The sequence below is a fragment of the Danaus plexippus genome, chromosome 23, assembly GCF_018135715.1.
Source record: "Danaus plexippus chromosome 23, MEX_DaPlex, whole genome shotgun sequence".
Lineage (NCBI taxonomy): Eukaryota > Metazoa > Arthropoda > Insecta > Lepidoptera > Nymphalidae > Danaus > Danaus plexippus.
Window position 1 is genome coordinate 557,858 of NC_083551.1, and position 15,557 is coordinate 573,414.

General features: G+C 28.4%; 1 protein-coding gene across 1 annotated transcript in view; it reads left to right on the plus strand.

The window, feature by feature from the left end:
• The window catches only part of LOC116774774 (alpha-2 adrenergic receptor), a 196,550-nt gene that overhangs the window by 41,332 nt on the left and 139,661 nt on the right, over positions 1 to 15,557 (plus strand). The window contains exon 2 of the mRNA XM_032667521.2: positions 9,948 to 10,091. Coding sequence (XP_032523412.1) covers positions 9,948 to 10,091 — 144 coding nt within the window. The remainder of the gene's footprint in view (positions 1 to 9,947; positions 10,092 to 15,557) is intronic.

Sequence of the window (15,557 nt, forward strand, 5' to 3'; positions counted from 1 at the left end):
TTGAAATTCAGAATTCTCGGAGTAGTGGAATTTATGTGACAGAAATGAGGAGCTGATACTCGATAATCCGAGTGCAGTTTGTTGGAGAATCCGAAATTCAACCAGTACGCGATTCATACTCAAATATCAGACTCAATCAACAAGGCTTTAGACTGTGTATTCATTTCGTTCTGCTTTGGTTTTTAATTTATAATTTCAACTGTATGATGTAGCTGAGCTTTTATTGGAGTCTTTAAAGAAAGAAATGTTCATGCAAAGATTTCAGGCGATTGCCTCGTTTTTTAAAATGCAACTCGTGTCTAACAAATTATGGGTAGAATAATAATATCCTCTTCATTATTTCTGATATAATTTTCTTTATTTAAGTCTTGAATGGGAGGTAAAAATATATGATTGTTTGAAACTTGGTTCAAAGTGCCAACATTTAAGAAATAGTGCGATAGTTTTGCCATAATAGCTCGAAAATAGTTTCGTTAAACGAGTTGATGTCCTTTTTGATTTCTTTAATTGAAGACTGCGCTAACGAAGTTGGCAACGGAGCAAAGAGCTGGTAATAAATAAAAGAATCACGAGAGAAATCTACAATTCTAGGCCATTAATCTTTCGTCTCACTAAACCTTCTTGAGTAGATTTGGGATTGTCAGATCAAATAAATTCCTTTGAAAGTTTATTCTATTATAGTAATAATTAACAAGCTTGAACTTAGAAGTTGGTGGAGTGGATGGGTCGTTAATTTTCATTTGTTTTATTCTTACATTTACACAGATGTAAGAAGTAGAAAAGTAGAAGTAACAATTTTGGAAGATTTCCATATCTTAACAAAGATAGTTGGTTATTAAATATCCCATGAAATATAAGCGTTCAATTCCTGAGACAGTAAAAACGTCCGTGAAAGGAATTGACCTTTCCTTTTTGCTAATGAAGAGGCTATTCTAAATTTATTTATGTCATACTCGGTATTTCTTTCGGGAAGTTCAACTTTATAATTTAAACATTACCTTAATTTTATCAATATATTTACTACTTGGTATTAGTATTCCATCAATACCAAATTTTCATAGCTTCATAAATACTTCGTATATAATTCTGATGTTAAAATGTCCATAATCGTTACAAAATTACCTTGAAATACGAAATGAATGAATCGTACTTCTGTCTTTATGAGACATTTCAAAAGAAGCATTTTCACCAAAGAAGCAATTAAAGCTCATGAATGTAGTTTCTGTACTCGTCTCCGAAACTGTCGGAACAAATTATACCTCGTATCCACGAAAATTTTCCTTTTAACAAACACGCGGTTGAGTTTAATTTCGCGAATTTGCCCCTCTTTCCCGTCAGGGACCTTTTAAGGGTACTTTTTAGTGTAACCGCGATTAAAAAACGTATTATACTCGTTTAGATTTTTTGTTTTGTAACATCAGATTAGTTTTAACTTTATGATCTCAAAACGTATAATGGAATAAAATTAAAAATATCTATTTCAGAAACTTACATATTATTTTATAATAATATAAACGAATAGATAGTATGGAATATTTTTCTTTCAATTACACAAAGAAACTTTTTTAACACTTTAAATTATCAAGTAAGTACCACAGAATAATCTAGTGTGGCATTAAGTTATAGAGATATTGTTATTTCACCGTTTTTAATTAAACTATTTTGTATATCAATGTATGTTTATAAATGTGTATATATTTTGGATTAAAATCAGTAAAGACATATTTAGACTTCATTAATATTAAATTTTTACTGAATCACTTCATGAACAGGAATGTAATGCTATAAATTTCTTACATTTGACTTGTAATCACTGCAGGAAGATATAATGATATGAAAAGCAGAGTTTGAAGCGAGTGTAACAACATAAATCTGTCGGTATAAAATACTATTATTATTATACATAAAATTCATTAAGAACACAACTTATATTTTATGCTTTAATTGTAATAAACCCACAATACTCAATTTTAAGACGAATTCCGATGTGTTGGTGTCCAAACAGGTAATTGCCTGTTCGAATTGCAAATTTTGTCGGGTGATAAAATTATTTCTACTTATGTAAGTATCTACAAAGTTATTTCAATCAAGAAAAGAGTCAATGAACAACGTTTTTTTATAGAAGTTCGGCAGAAAGTGTTTAAAACGGCTACATTTAAATAATGAACGAATACGTTGGAAGCTAACTTTCCAACATTCTTTTTCCAACTCCTCTAAAGCTACAGGTGTCGATGGTCCCAAATAATTATTTCTCAGCAGCTGGACTATGATCTTTAAAGAACAGCATTTTCGGGTCCATTGGTAAACAACAAAGTATCGTCAACTCATTTTGACGTAACATTTAACTCGCTTGGTACCTAAAAACTCAATATCAGAAATTATTTGATTTCATTTGTATTTTGCGTAAAAGCATTAATGAAGATTTCGTAAATATCAAATTTTAATTTTATATTATAATTCATTTATTTGATGACGTTGTAGCTAGACTATGGAACTATATGTCAATGTGTATTTTAAAGGATAATCCTATTCTGTCTTATTTAAAACCGAATATGTAAAATAATTTATACCACTTAAAGGTCATTATGACCTTGTGTATTTATTTATATTTTAAGTAATTTGTACTCCTGGAATTATTTTAATAGGTCGGCATCTAAGGGAAACTCTTAGGAATTTTTATTGTTAATAACAAAACCAGATCCTATATCTTAAAACATACAATATTACAAGTATAAGATTCGGTTTTATTTACAGTTATTATATCTGTAGATGTTAAGTTTTTCAGTGTTTTTTCAGTGTCTTTTAATAAACACCACTTTTAAATATATAATAAAATACTATTTTTACTTTAAATGTAAGGATTATAGTAATAAAAATGAAATTTCTTTTGAGTAAAATTCTTATACAAACTTTTAAGTATTTTAGTTCTGTCCGCAGCTAAAATGTCTGTTCAACACTTCATACTTATATAAGGTAACTTTACTTAAGTTAAGCTTAAATATCACCTAGAATTTCATCGTCAAATATATTTTCTATTAAAACATGTATGTCGTGAATTTTTAATGCCTTTTACATGTATAATTGTGATTTTGAATCATTTATTTTACTAAGCCGTTGTTTGTACATCGTTACCATAGTGTTTTTTTAAACAATCGATGTATTTTTTTCATCGTATCGATAAGACTGTACAACATCGAATCCACTCTATCACTCAGCGCAGATAGGAATCCGTCAAATAAATTTCAGTCGTGAATAAAAACGAGAGAAAAACGAGACATGCTTGGGTTTTTAGAAGGCTCCATTTAGACTTGTATTTTAACAAAATGACTTACATTTTTGCTATCTAAACTAATATTGGTACAGCTATTATTAATTATTATATTAATATCGATTATAAAATATTTGGGATGCAAATCTTAATTTGTTTTTAAATGTAAATAAAGCTATTATATCTATACTTTCCGTATGTAAGTATAAATCATTGCTTATCGTAAGTATTATATGTGTGCCTTCTACTGCCGAATACCGCCCTCTTGTCTAGCCCCTACAGCTTTTCTCGTCGGAGATGCGATTATAATTTGATCTTATTAATAATTTTGTTGTAATTAAATTGAATATATATAAAAAGGTTACGAATTAATAGCAATATATAAAAAAAATGTATTTTAAACCTGAAAATTGATGAAGTTTAGAGGATATTGGTAGAGAGAATAAACAAACAAAAATTTTAATTTTAATAGAAAAACTGAATAAAAATGTTTTTGTAAAATTTAGTATAGTTTACACTTTATCTTTTTATAAAACTTTCTGTTTTTAATAACTTTAATACGAGTAAGAACCGATTATTTAATTTTTTAAAGAGATTTATACATGTAGATTTCAAGAACGATAAAAATGTCGCCCACGAATTTAAATTGAAGGAATTATATTGCAGTTAACATTTTACAAAGAAGGTCGATGTTATTCCCAGAGAATAAAATTACGGAGACAAAGAAACTGACAATGTATTGAAACTGTAACAAGGAATTGTAGGAGTGAAAAAGTTTTTAATTGACGAACTCTGAATAATTCGTCTAATTCACTTGGTTCTAAGCTTTTAAGTGGAAAGTGTGTTAACATGAATTGATTCGGATTACAATGAGAATAATTCAATCACATCGGCTGCAGACTCCCGCGGGGTCCGCGTGTAATTCACTAATAATGTATTTAAAATATAAAAGCTTTTCTATTTCATTTATATTTGCATCAGAAATTTACTTAGAAAGTACAGTAATATACATGACATGTAAGACATGCGTGACTTCTATTGTGGATTTTCCGAATGGTAACAAATAAAAATTTATTCAAATATTCAGGCTCCCAAAGCTAGTATGAATACAGGCTATCACTTATTTTATAATTTATAATATTTTGGTTTTTTTTTCTGTGGCTATAATAAATAGTAAGTCTTGCTAGATTATGGTTATAAATACAAAGCAAAACATTTTTCTAGACTATTGAATGGTTTAACAGATTGGATGAGACTTATTATGATAATTATTCTGTCTTAAATGGCATAAGTTTGGTATTTAATTTGTTTGGAACTTAATAGACTCGAGAACGTAACTGATTAAAAATACAATGTTTTATCTTTGTATTAACGGTTCTCTGTGTAAATGAACCATAAAGGTCCTGAATTAAGAACATCATATATATTGCTTTGAAAAAAAAAATTGTGAAAATAACACTACTGGTAAATTTGTGTTTTCTTTAAATAGCAATAGCAAAGCAAATAAAAGTAATAAAAGTTTAATTTATTCGAACAAAACTAATAATTATATGAGCATACGAGTTTCACGTCCCAACAAAATGTGATGTCGTAAAAACTTCACAATAAACTGTTATCTTAACGATGTAGATTTAATAACACGATACCAACATGGAATAAAATGAATTGAAATTAAAGAAAATAATAATTCATCTCATTATTGTTTTTCTGTATTCGTTATGAAATTAATCTATTTGTTAGTGAAAATTTATACATACAAACACAATATGTATTTTTTTTAACATATGGTATCTAATAAGATGACAAAGTAACCGTTTACTTGCCTGGTGGAGTATCCTGCCGATGTCTTTTTTAGCGGATAACTTGAAACATGTTGGCATGATGTCATGAAGCCGGCATCTCTTGAGGAAATTCAAGGATGGTAATAATTTAGCTTTCTTCGTCTCGAGGTACTCCAACCGGCGTATTTTGTTGTCGATTTCCAGGCGTACTGGTCCACATAATGAGATCTAAGACTTTCGCGAGTCATTTAAATGAAACTAATATGTGTGAATTACTACGCGTATTTTATTATTTTAATAAATACGTACTCCCGACATTTCAGTTACTTTTCAGCAACCGGGATCGCGGAAGTAATAAAATTGCGTAGTAATCCGAAAATATCAGATTCATTTATATACCTTCCATCTTGTGTAAAGTACGTTATATTTTATAATAGATAAGTAAAATGTCTAAACAGACATTTAAATTTAAGATGAACAGCTTTTCACTGGACTGAATCTCTAGAACGGCTAGAGTTTTTTTTTACCAGCAGATAATTAATGTTAGAAGGCGTAACGTAGATAATTTTAAAACCGGACGTCATAAAGAAGGAAGTTTTTAAGTCGACTAAATGTTTGTATTAATTTGAATAATGAAATTATTATAACATAATTTTTATTACATTAACTCCATAGACTTATTATTTGTCTATAAAAGCAAAAAATCATGTGTTAATCGAAAAAAATATATAATTTGACATACACAAGACAATAAATACTTTAAATTTTTTTATTATTATTAATATGGAAACCTTAAAGATTCGACATAAAGTATAAAGTTGGAGAAAACCGTCAGACTAGGAACATCAATTAAATACAAACATAATAAATAAAAAAATTACATAAAAATTGTATTTTCACTTCATGTTTAATCAGTTAGTCTAAATGATTCATATTAGATTTCAACTACAGCAAAAAACCTTTCGTTAATGTGTTATTTATTTATTGTTGTTATTGTTAGTTATTCAAATATACATAAATACATATATCACTTAATAACGTATTGGCTATAAATCAATCGTCAAAAGTTAATTGAATGAAAATGTGTTTTGTTTGTAATATTTATTCTTGGTGGTGGTGGTGGTGGTGGTGGTGGTGGTGATAGGTTATTGGTAAACCATTAAAAAGGTCACCGACTCGGCTATTTAAACGTCTGATCACGTTCAAGAGCAACCGTTCTAAACTATATTTACCTCGAACTCGAACGTCTCATGTACTAGCTGGATGTTATAAAGCAGTCCATAAAGATGTCTCCACAACTAATAAATATTAAAACTTACGATGTATGACGTAGTTCCTTCGTTAAATACTCGAAATTAACTTATTTACAAACATAGAATTCATCACAAGTATTGAGCAGACGAATGATGTATTAAACAAAGACATCATTTCCGGGTATGTAAATGATTAATCAGATATTTATTGATGAAGGTTTTTTTTTTCAATATAATTCGATAATTTCTTATTCGAAATATTTACGGCTTTATTTCCATCAAATTACTGGTGACGATGATTGGATTGATCTTATTACGTGTTGGCTGTCGTCTTATTATACATTATATATTTATGTAATATAATATATACAAATATTAATACTGAATTTCTACGTACATTCTAAACCGCAGTTAAAGCTTGTGTGTAATTGTAGCCCATCATAATGTTTATTACCAGTCATACAGAAATAAACAAGACTGTTTTCTTAGAAACAGCAAAACGTTAGTTTGTAACGTAATAACTTACAGTTATAATAGTTATCGTATTATATACAATACGACGAGGAAGACAGGATTATTATCAAAGCATACTCACAAAAGGGGGGACTCTTTATAGATTACAGTCATTTATAATTAACGAAATTCCGTGTAATTAATATTACTTAACTGAAACTGAAATGTTGAAATTTTGCTGAAGATTAGTTATATCTCAGCTGAAGCAATAAAGTACTCGTATAAGTTTAATTGAAAATTTATGCGCCCGGAGATTTTAAAAACTTATTTCAGCCTGTTTCAATTACTAAAACTAATTACGAAGTTGTAATTCTCATGAGACAAAAAAAAACTAATTAAAAGTTGTTAGTGAAATATGAAGCTGTATGGAAGTATATAAGTCTGATACTAATAATGTTTGAAGTATTCTAGACTAAATATATCAATCAGACTGAAATGTTATATTAATTACACGGAGAAATTATTTCTTATTTTGTAGCTATTGTATATTGTTTAAATACTATTCTCTTTCGACGAGACATATTTTTAATATTGTGCTTAGTATTCGAAGGTTAAATTTTTTTGTAGTACAATTTAATTAATTACTTGTCTAATTCTATATTTTTTGTTGGATGATAAAAAAAAATGTTATAAAAAGCACAATATATACTATATAGCACCAACATAATATATTTCATATTAATTCAAAATTATTCAACAAAAAAAAGTATTTGCTTCAAGTTAAAAAAAAAATATATATATATAATTCTCGTTGTACATTAAATCCTGTATTAGAAGTTCAACTCGAAAGCTTATATTGAAACTTTTTTATTTACTAATCTGCTCCTATAATATTTTTTTTAAAGCATTGAAATTCACTTCTATAGACCGGTTTTACAACATCGAGTGTTTATAAAATTGAATATCATTTCATTTATGAAGTGGGTCCCATTTATTTTACAAGCGAATACGACTTTTATACTAACTACATTTTATGTCTAACTGAAATAACCACTTCAAAAGCATTATACGATGAATTATTTTTGACGATTGCTATGAATATGAATGTTTTAACTATTTTATGTACTCATAGTTAAATTTATATTTTAAATAAAAAAAATACACATATCAATTTTTGATTTTAACCATAATATACGCTATGTGCCACATTTTATATTTATGTAACATTTTGTTTGTTATAAGACGTTAAACTATTTCATTATATTGTTTTCAAAGTCATTCATATTTTGGCTAACATTAGACTGAAGCTCGTAATCGGTTTCACTCCATAGATCCATTTACGAAGACACTGTCAAAGTCTTTAATCACCCAATAATACTCATTATTAATTGTCACCTAAAAACAGAAAAATACACAACTAGATGACGTTATTTTGAAATGAAATACCACTTTTTATTCGTAATACAAAATAATTAAAAATATAAAATAATATATAAGTAGACAAGGAGACAAATAAATATATTACTGGAGAATTAATCCACTGTCCAGCTAGAATGTTATGGGGACGTCTGATGCATAAATGGGGTCGAGACTCCCCAACCAATAATGATATAATCGCCATTCAAAACCCCATCAGCTCGTTGCGATAGGGAATACTCGAATTAATGATAAGCATTACGTTTTAATTAGAATCATTAATTCCTTAATAGCTCTTTTATTTGGCAACAATAAGTCCGGCATCAGCTGTCTTCTGTCTGTGCGTGTAAGTGACGTTATTGTATGACTATAATAAATCACAACATCGAGGAAATAGAATCGGATATTAACATCGGATTTCTCAATTCACGATTGTAAAGGATCGGCTATTATAAGTTTGGACGTAATTTGTTGATGATGGTAAATGTAGATTTTATATTAAATTTAATCAAAATTAAACTTTAGACGCTGACTTGTTAGTTATTGTTATTATTAATTTCTAAGTTTGTTCAAGATTTAAAGGGCTCATCAGATTATTATTAAGTTTAGAAAACAGTAAGACAGAAAAGTTTTCATCTTGTACAGACAGTACAACTGAATGAGACTGACGGCAAAAATGTTTTATAATTACTTTGCTCTTATTTTCATGATTTATCATCATTGTAGTCCAATAATAAGAACCGTCAACAATATCAACTCTTATTTATCAAACGCTCTTAGAATAGACTTCCCTGGTCATTAGCCGTTGGATTTCATTATGGAAAACAGAATATAGAGTCTCGGATAAAAGCATACAAACATTATGCCGCATTCCGAAAGCAACGTTATGTCTCTCGAATGTGTTTATTGATGTCTTTACGATATGCGGTTCGTATCGAGTGCACAGCGAAGCCATTAAATCTTGGAATATTGCGTTTGGCACTCATTTTAATGGCTCGATATTTGTAATCTATTTGTCTCGGCTCATTGAAGGAATGACGTATTTAATAATATAGTGATTTTTATTATCTGTCGTTGATTTAAAAAAATCCGTCTCGATTAATATCACAAGAAAATAGGTCAATCAATGTTGGACATATCTTTATAGCTTGCAGTTCCGTTTTATTCGTCTGAAATCCTGACGGTAATGCTAGAATATGAGAGGTCGATAACTGTATTAATATTTTTTTGTTCACAGTGCAAAATTATATAAATTGACTTAATTTAGTATAATAATTTAGGCATTATATTTATTGAGATAAATAAAGTTATTTATATTCGTTCAAATATCTATTCACGCACTCCCGGTTAAATTGGCTTGCATACCTGTCGAAGCGACTGGCATTAATATAAAGACTACTTTTAGAATTTTTGATATTAATATTACTGGATAAAACTCATATGATGCTTGCTAAATTTTCTGTACTTCGTTGAGAATTTAAAGACTTATTTGATATCTGCAGGGAATAATACAATAAGTAATATTGTTGGCGCACGTCTATCATTTCATATGACATATATTTTTAAGTTTTTAATGTAGAGCTCGTGTAAGATTAAGTAATTAATGATATCTAAGACTTTCGCGAGTATTCATTTAATAGAAACTAATATTTTTCGGATTTACTAAGCGTGCTTTATTTTTTTGTTAAAATTACATACTCCCGACGTTTCGGTTACTTTGCAGCGATCGTGATCACGGACAGACGAGATGTCAATAAAGTTTGAACTTCTTTTCAGGCAGTAGACTATCTGAAGAAGCGGACGCCAGCTCGCGCATTGTTGATGATAGCCGCTGTTTGGTTGATGAGTGGTCTCGTCTGTATACCGCCGCTGCTGGGATGGAGAGTCACCAGGCCGCCAGAACAATTCCCCCAATGCAAGGTAAGGTTTTCATAATTCATATATATTAGTCTAAAAAATTATAATCATATTTTTTAATTGTTTTTTTTTTAAAAGAGAAAAATAATAGTATAGGGAAACACTAAAAATACTGCCAGTCCTTTAGTGACTGTTGCTAACACACAACAACGTAAAAGTAGAAATAAATGTAACGAAGAATTTATGCTGTGAAGGTTTTTATGTTAGCTTTTGTAAAAATTACGTTAATACTCTGAGAATACTCCAGGGCTCCAACCTTCATCCCGTACTATTTAATACTTGTGTACTGTTGATACTAAAATATTAAAAACAGTCAGATGAGTAACGTTACAGACTTACCACGAAATTAAATTTACTTCTAACAATGCTGATTTCTAATTGATCACACGTTAATTTGGAACACTATTGCATAGTCATGTTTGCAAGGAAAAAACATAAAATTATTACTCATTAATGAATCGATTTAAATAAAGTAATTGCGGTGAAGCATCTTACTTAGACAACCTATCTTATACTTAGCTAAGCTGCGGGACTCAGAAACCCTCTTTTATTTCTTATTTTATACAACACCTATACTCGTTCATATCAACAAACAGAATCCAATTTATGACAAGTATACAAATCGTTTAGAAGATACATATATTTTTTTCTGTACAAAATTATTAATAACTTGGTGGAACACCTCTATCCGTTGAGTAAATGATCATTTAATTGGCCTCGTATATTCTCGTCATTATGACACTTTTTCAACTACCGCTTGTAGAACTAATTATAACAAAAAATTCTTTATTGTAATAGCTTGTTATATGTACAATAGCAAATATAAATATATCGAAATTTCAATACATGGCTTAAGTAAATTAATTTAGAAATTAAATTGGTCCAACCAGTAAGTTGTGGCATATATAGTGAATGTATACAACCAGTAACTTATGGTACAAATCGTGAATGTATACAACCAGTAACTTATGGTACAAATAGTGAATGTATAACCTTAATTTTTTTTTGTCAAAAAATCTTTAATTTTAACCACTATAGAATAATATAACATTCATATATACTATGTGCATGCATGTGCATCACGTGTTATAATTTATAGCACTATTGTATTTATCTCTTTGTTTATTAATTAACACTAAGCAAAAGTTCTATTTTCATTTATTTTGTATTTTTTATTAGTAGTCTTTAAATTAACTTAAGTTTTTTCACTTCATGATTATTAAGAAGTGGAAATTTTGTTGGCATTATGTATAATTATATTGTGCTAAATATAGATAACGTATACCACTTGTAATGTTTCTCAGAATAAATAAATTAATATAATAGTATATATATACTTATATATATAATAATGTAACATATATTATAAAGTATTGCTCTAAAATTATGTAAAATGCACGATCTCGATAAAGTTTTAGATGCTATGCATGGAGGTCAAACTGACAAACTCAGTGAACAATTTAAGGTGAAGCTATTATAACATACCTACAAACAACAGCCCGCAAGAGACAAGAATAACATTATTATGTAAATAACTAATTTAACACCAGAAAGTTTGGAAACTCTGTTCAAATAAGACGTTTTGGGATAAGTGTTGTTATTATACGAGTATATATAGATAAGATATTTTAATCCTTCTGATTCGATTTAAATGATCTTTGGACTGCCTTAAGTTCTACTGAAGGCGAGTAAATAAATAAACGTTTTAAAATTAATGCAAGTTCATTTACTTATAGGTTTATAATTGTATGAATCATTGAAGATAGTAATTGAAATTTACCAATCTCGTAACGATTGATTCTTATTTATCGAAAATAAGTTATGTTATTAATTGATTCATTGAAGTTCTTTTAATTATTATAATAAAAATGTAAGACAAAACGGAGTAAAGGCTCTATATTATAAGTAAAGTGGGCAAAGCTTATTAATAATTATCAATTTCACATAACTTGCATAACTTTACAACAAGAAAACGAGAAGAATATCAGTTCAGTTATTTACTTGTGATATATATATATATATAAACATTGTAAATAGTTTTATACCTCAAATTATTTTCTAACCGACTTCATAAATACGTAAAACCATATTATTTACTATAAGATCTGTATAAGCTTTCCACTTATTTCCACTCAAACTAAGGGTAAGATACATGTAATATTCGTGAAATATTTTTCGTCTTTTTTGTCTCAAGCCGAGACTTCTGAACAGAAAAAGGTATCAACAATTCATAAGAGAGGGTCATGTTTTTTATCTTTAATATCAATATAAATAGTACTATTATGTTCAAAAAACCATTAATAATAAATAAATTGATTTGTACCGCTCACTTTATAAAGTGTAACGTATTGATAAAAGTATTAAGAAATGATTTTAATTTAATTTCATATCAACTTACTCACTCATATTAACTTGAATTTTCGTTCTCAATTAATAATTTTACATTACTATTTATTTTAAAATGTTTATAGAAGTTATATTATTTTCTTTTTATTATATAAGTATATATATTTTATACATTAGTCAACAAATATTGCGTAAGTTGAAGTTAAAATTAAAGGAATTTTAAGGCAGGCGGATACGTGTGGCTCAGAATGTTTATATCTTTTACGTGTTCTTATATATTATGCGTTTTGCAGAACCATGACTCTTTAATTTAAATAAATATATAGCGACAGAGCCGCGGTATTGCCCTTGTTTTATAATAAAAATATATTGATACAGTCATCAATATAAACAGATTTAACAGCTCAGTTGACAGCACGCCTCAATTGATTTAGTTCTATTCAACTCACACGTATAAAACATAATGATATGTATTATTTAAATAATTTTTCCTTTATTATTAATATTCTTATTTATATAGAGGTAGTGTTAACACCTAGGGACATTGTAAATTTTAGAGCTAATAATATTATTGATTTGAAATCCCATGAGTTTTGAAATACCTGAACACTACAACTTGTATGATACTTCTCTGTACATGCATAAAATATTTTATTTTTTCCTAAATTATTTTTTTAGTTTAAGTGTCAAAATGGAACTTACTGTTATGATAGGAGTTCTTGAAGGAGACTTATGATGTCCAACGAATCGAATTGATCTGAACAAAATGAATTTGAGACGAATTAAGGAGAGACTATGGTTTTTTGGGATCAAAAAATATATTTTAATTCATGTTTCAGACATAACCCTCCTGATTAAACGTGGTTTGGTAAAAATTCGAAACAAACGTTAAAGGTGTTTATATATGTACATATATATAAATATATAGTCAAATTAATTATCTCCACGTTTCGAGGCGATTGTTCCCCGATTAGTAATAATTGGAAAAGGCGAATATTGAATTAAAATTACAATACATTAAAATTTATTTCTCCTTTTTCAAAGTGCATTACAAAATGGACAAGTTTAATGGTTTATTTTTTAACAAAAATACTGTCAAATATATAGTTGATGTTTTAAAATCTCTGATAATTTCCACCATTTTAATGAAATGAGTAATGTGCTGAACACGACGCTATTCAAATCTGTCGATGGTCGAGAGTTTTATAACTAAATATTCAGTTCAACACTTTTGTTTATATATTTCACAAAATAATGAACGAATCAAATAAAAATTGTGCCATGAATACTTTAAAATATGTTGATTTCAGTTAATATTAATCTATTAATATTAAGGTTAGCAGAGGTATCATTAATATTCAATTCAAAATATGCGCATTATATTTTTAACTATATTGTTAAATTTCATTGTTAAATTAAACTAGATGTAAATTTCATTAAATGTTATTCGATTTAGATTTAGTCATATTACGTTTTATGAATGGTTTTCTTAAAAATATTTTTTGTCATAGTTTTTTTTTTCCTTGATTTCTCTTGAGATCACAGGTTAAGAAAACAAGACTCTGCCTTATGAATTGTTGATACTTTATTCAGGTTTTTTAAGGCTTGGATCGAAAAAGACAAATTATTTTTTTCAGTTCTCTGATTTCCTAACAATTTGAACAGTATGAAGTGGAAATATGCATTTAATGATATTACAAAACCTCACATAACTTCGTCATTAATGCTGCAATATAATAGTAAACTGTGGTTATGTGACTCATGTTCATAAATTCAAATAATCGTAGGTATTACTGTTAATTTCTAAAAAATCAATTATCATTTACGTCCGTGTACAATTTCTCATCGTATTTCAGATTTTAAATTCATCATTACATTCGCTCCGAATAAGGTGTTACGGAACTCGTTATGAAAGTGTCACGTTGAAAAAAAAAATAGAATTATCATTTAGAAAAGAATTTCTGAGAAACATACGTTACCTAATCTCAGAGCTGTGGCATTTTTAACTAAAACAAATTGCTTCGCTTCCACACATCTGCTTCGTTTGGATGAAAATGTATGTTTTTCTTTTAATTATAACGATATCGTGAAATGTTTAATTTTTAATACAAATACTTAGTACTTTTAAAACATATAATATAATTTAAAAACTGTAACACATCCACGTCTTATTTTAAACTATACAAAGATTTAAAGAATTGTTATTCCACTTATATTTTAAATATAATGTTCTAATTTTTATTTATGCGAAAGAAAAGCCAAGTAGAATCAAGAATGTTGAATATTAAAATCACATAATCTGTAAGCGATTAGGATTAAGTTGGATTTGTTAATCCGAAGGTAAAGACCAACTGAAAAATCGTTAACCTCTCAACCTAACATAGGTATATACAATTAAAAAATATGTCTTTTCCGTAAGTTTCCTCTTAAAGCAATTAGTCAGGTATATATTAGAATACTAGATAAATATGCAAAGTAAATTCAGCTACCTTTTTAACCTGAGAGTAGTGATCAAGTTATTACTCAAGTTTAAGTTTTTTTGTTTTATGTAATAGGACTTAACTTTAGCCCTAATAATTATTACGCTAGTTAGACAACATTATAACATAAACTAGGCACTCTATGCCATTTTATATGGACACCGTGTGTGAAATCACTCTTCTATATTTTTGATTTAGTATAAGTGTTATTCCTCACATCATGACTTACCAGGAGATAACACTTCTACCATGTAATAAATTGCTTATTAGTTTCTTTAGGTACATTATTTATGTATTGCTATTTTAAAAATATCAAGATAATCTTCACTTTCTTCTAAAAGCGATAATTTGTGAGGTTGTATGGATATTTGTTGCTCTTGTATACACAATTGGACAGATTCTGATAAAGCATTGTCTTACTCTAGATTACACATTACAATAACACATAGGCTATAATTTATTCAGTGTAATTTGCAAGGGAATACCTCGTTACATTTATATATGTAGTTCGAATTCTGTGACACCTCATCATCAAATAACCCCTCTTGCCAGAGCCAGGGCAAGACGGAGTGTTAGACTCCTACTAATTAAAACCCCTCGTATCTCTCGTCTTACACTGCTCCGAGCCAGGCCGCATTACGTC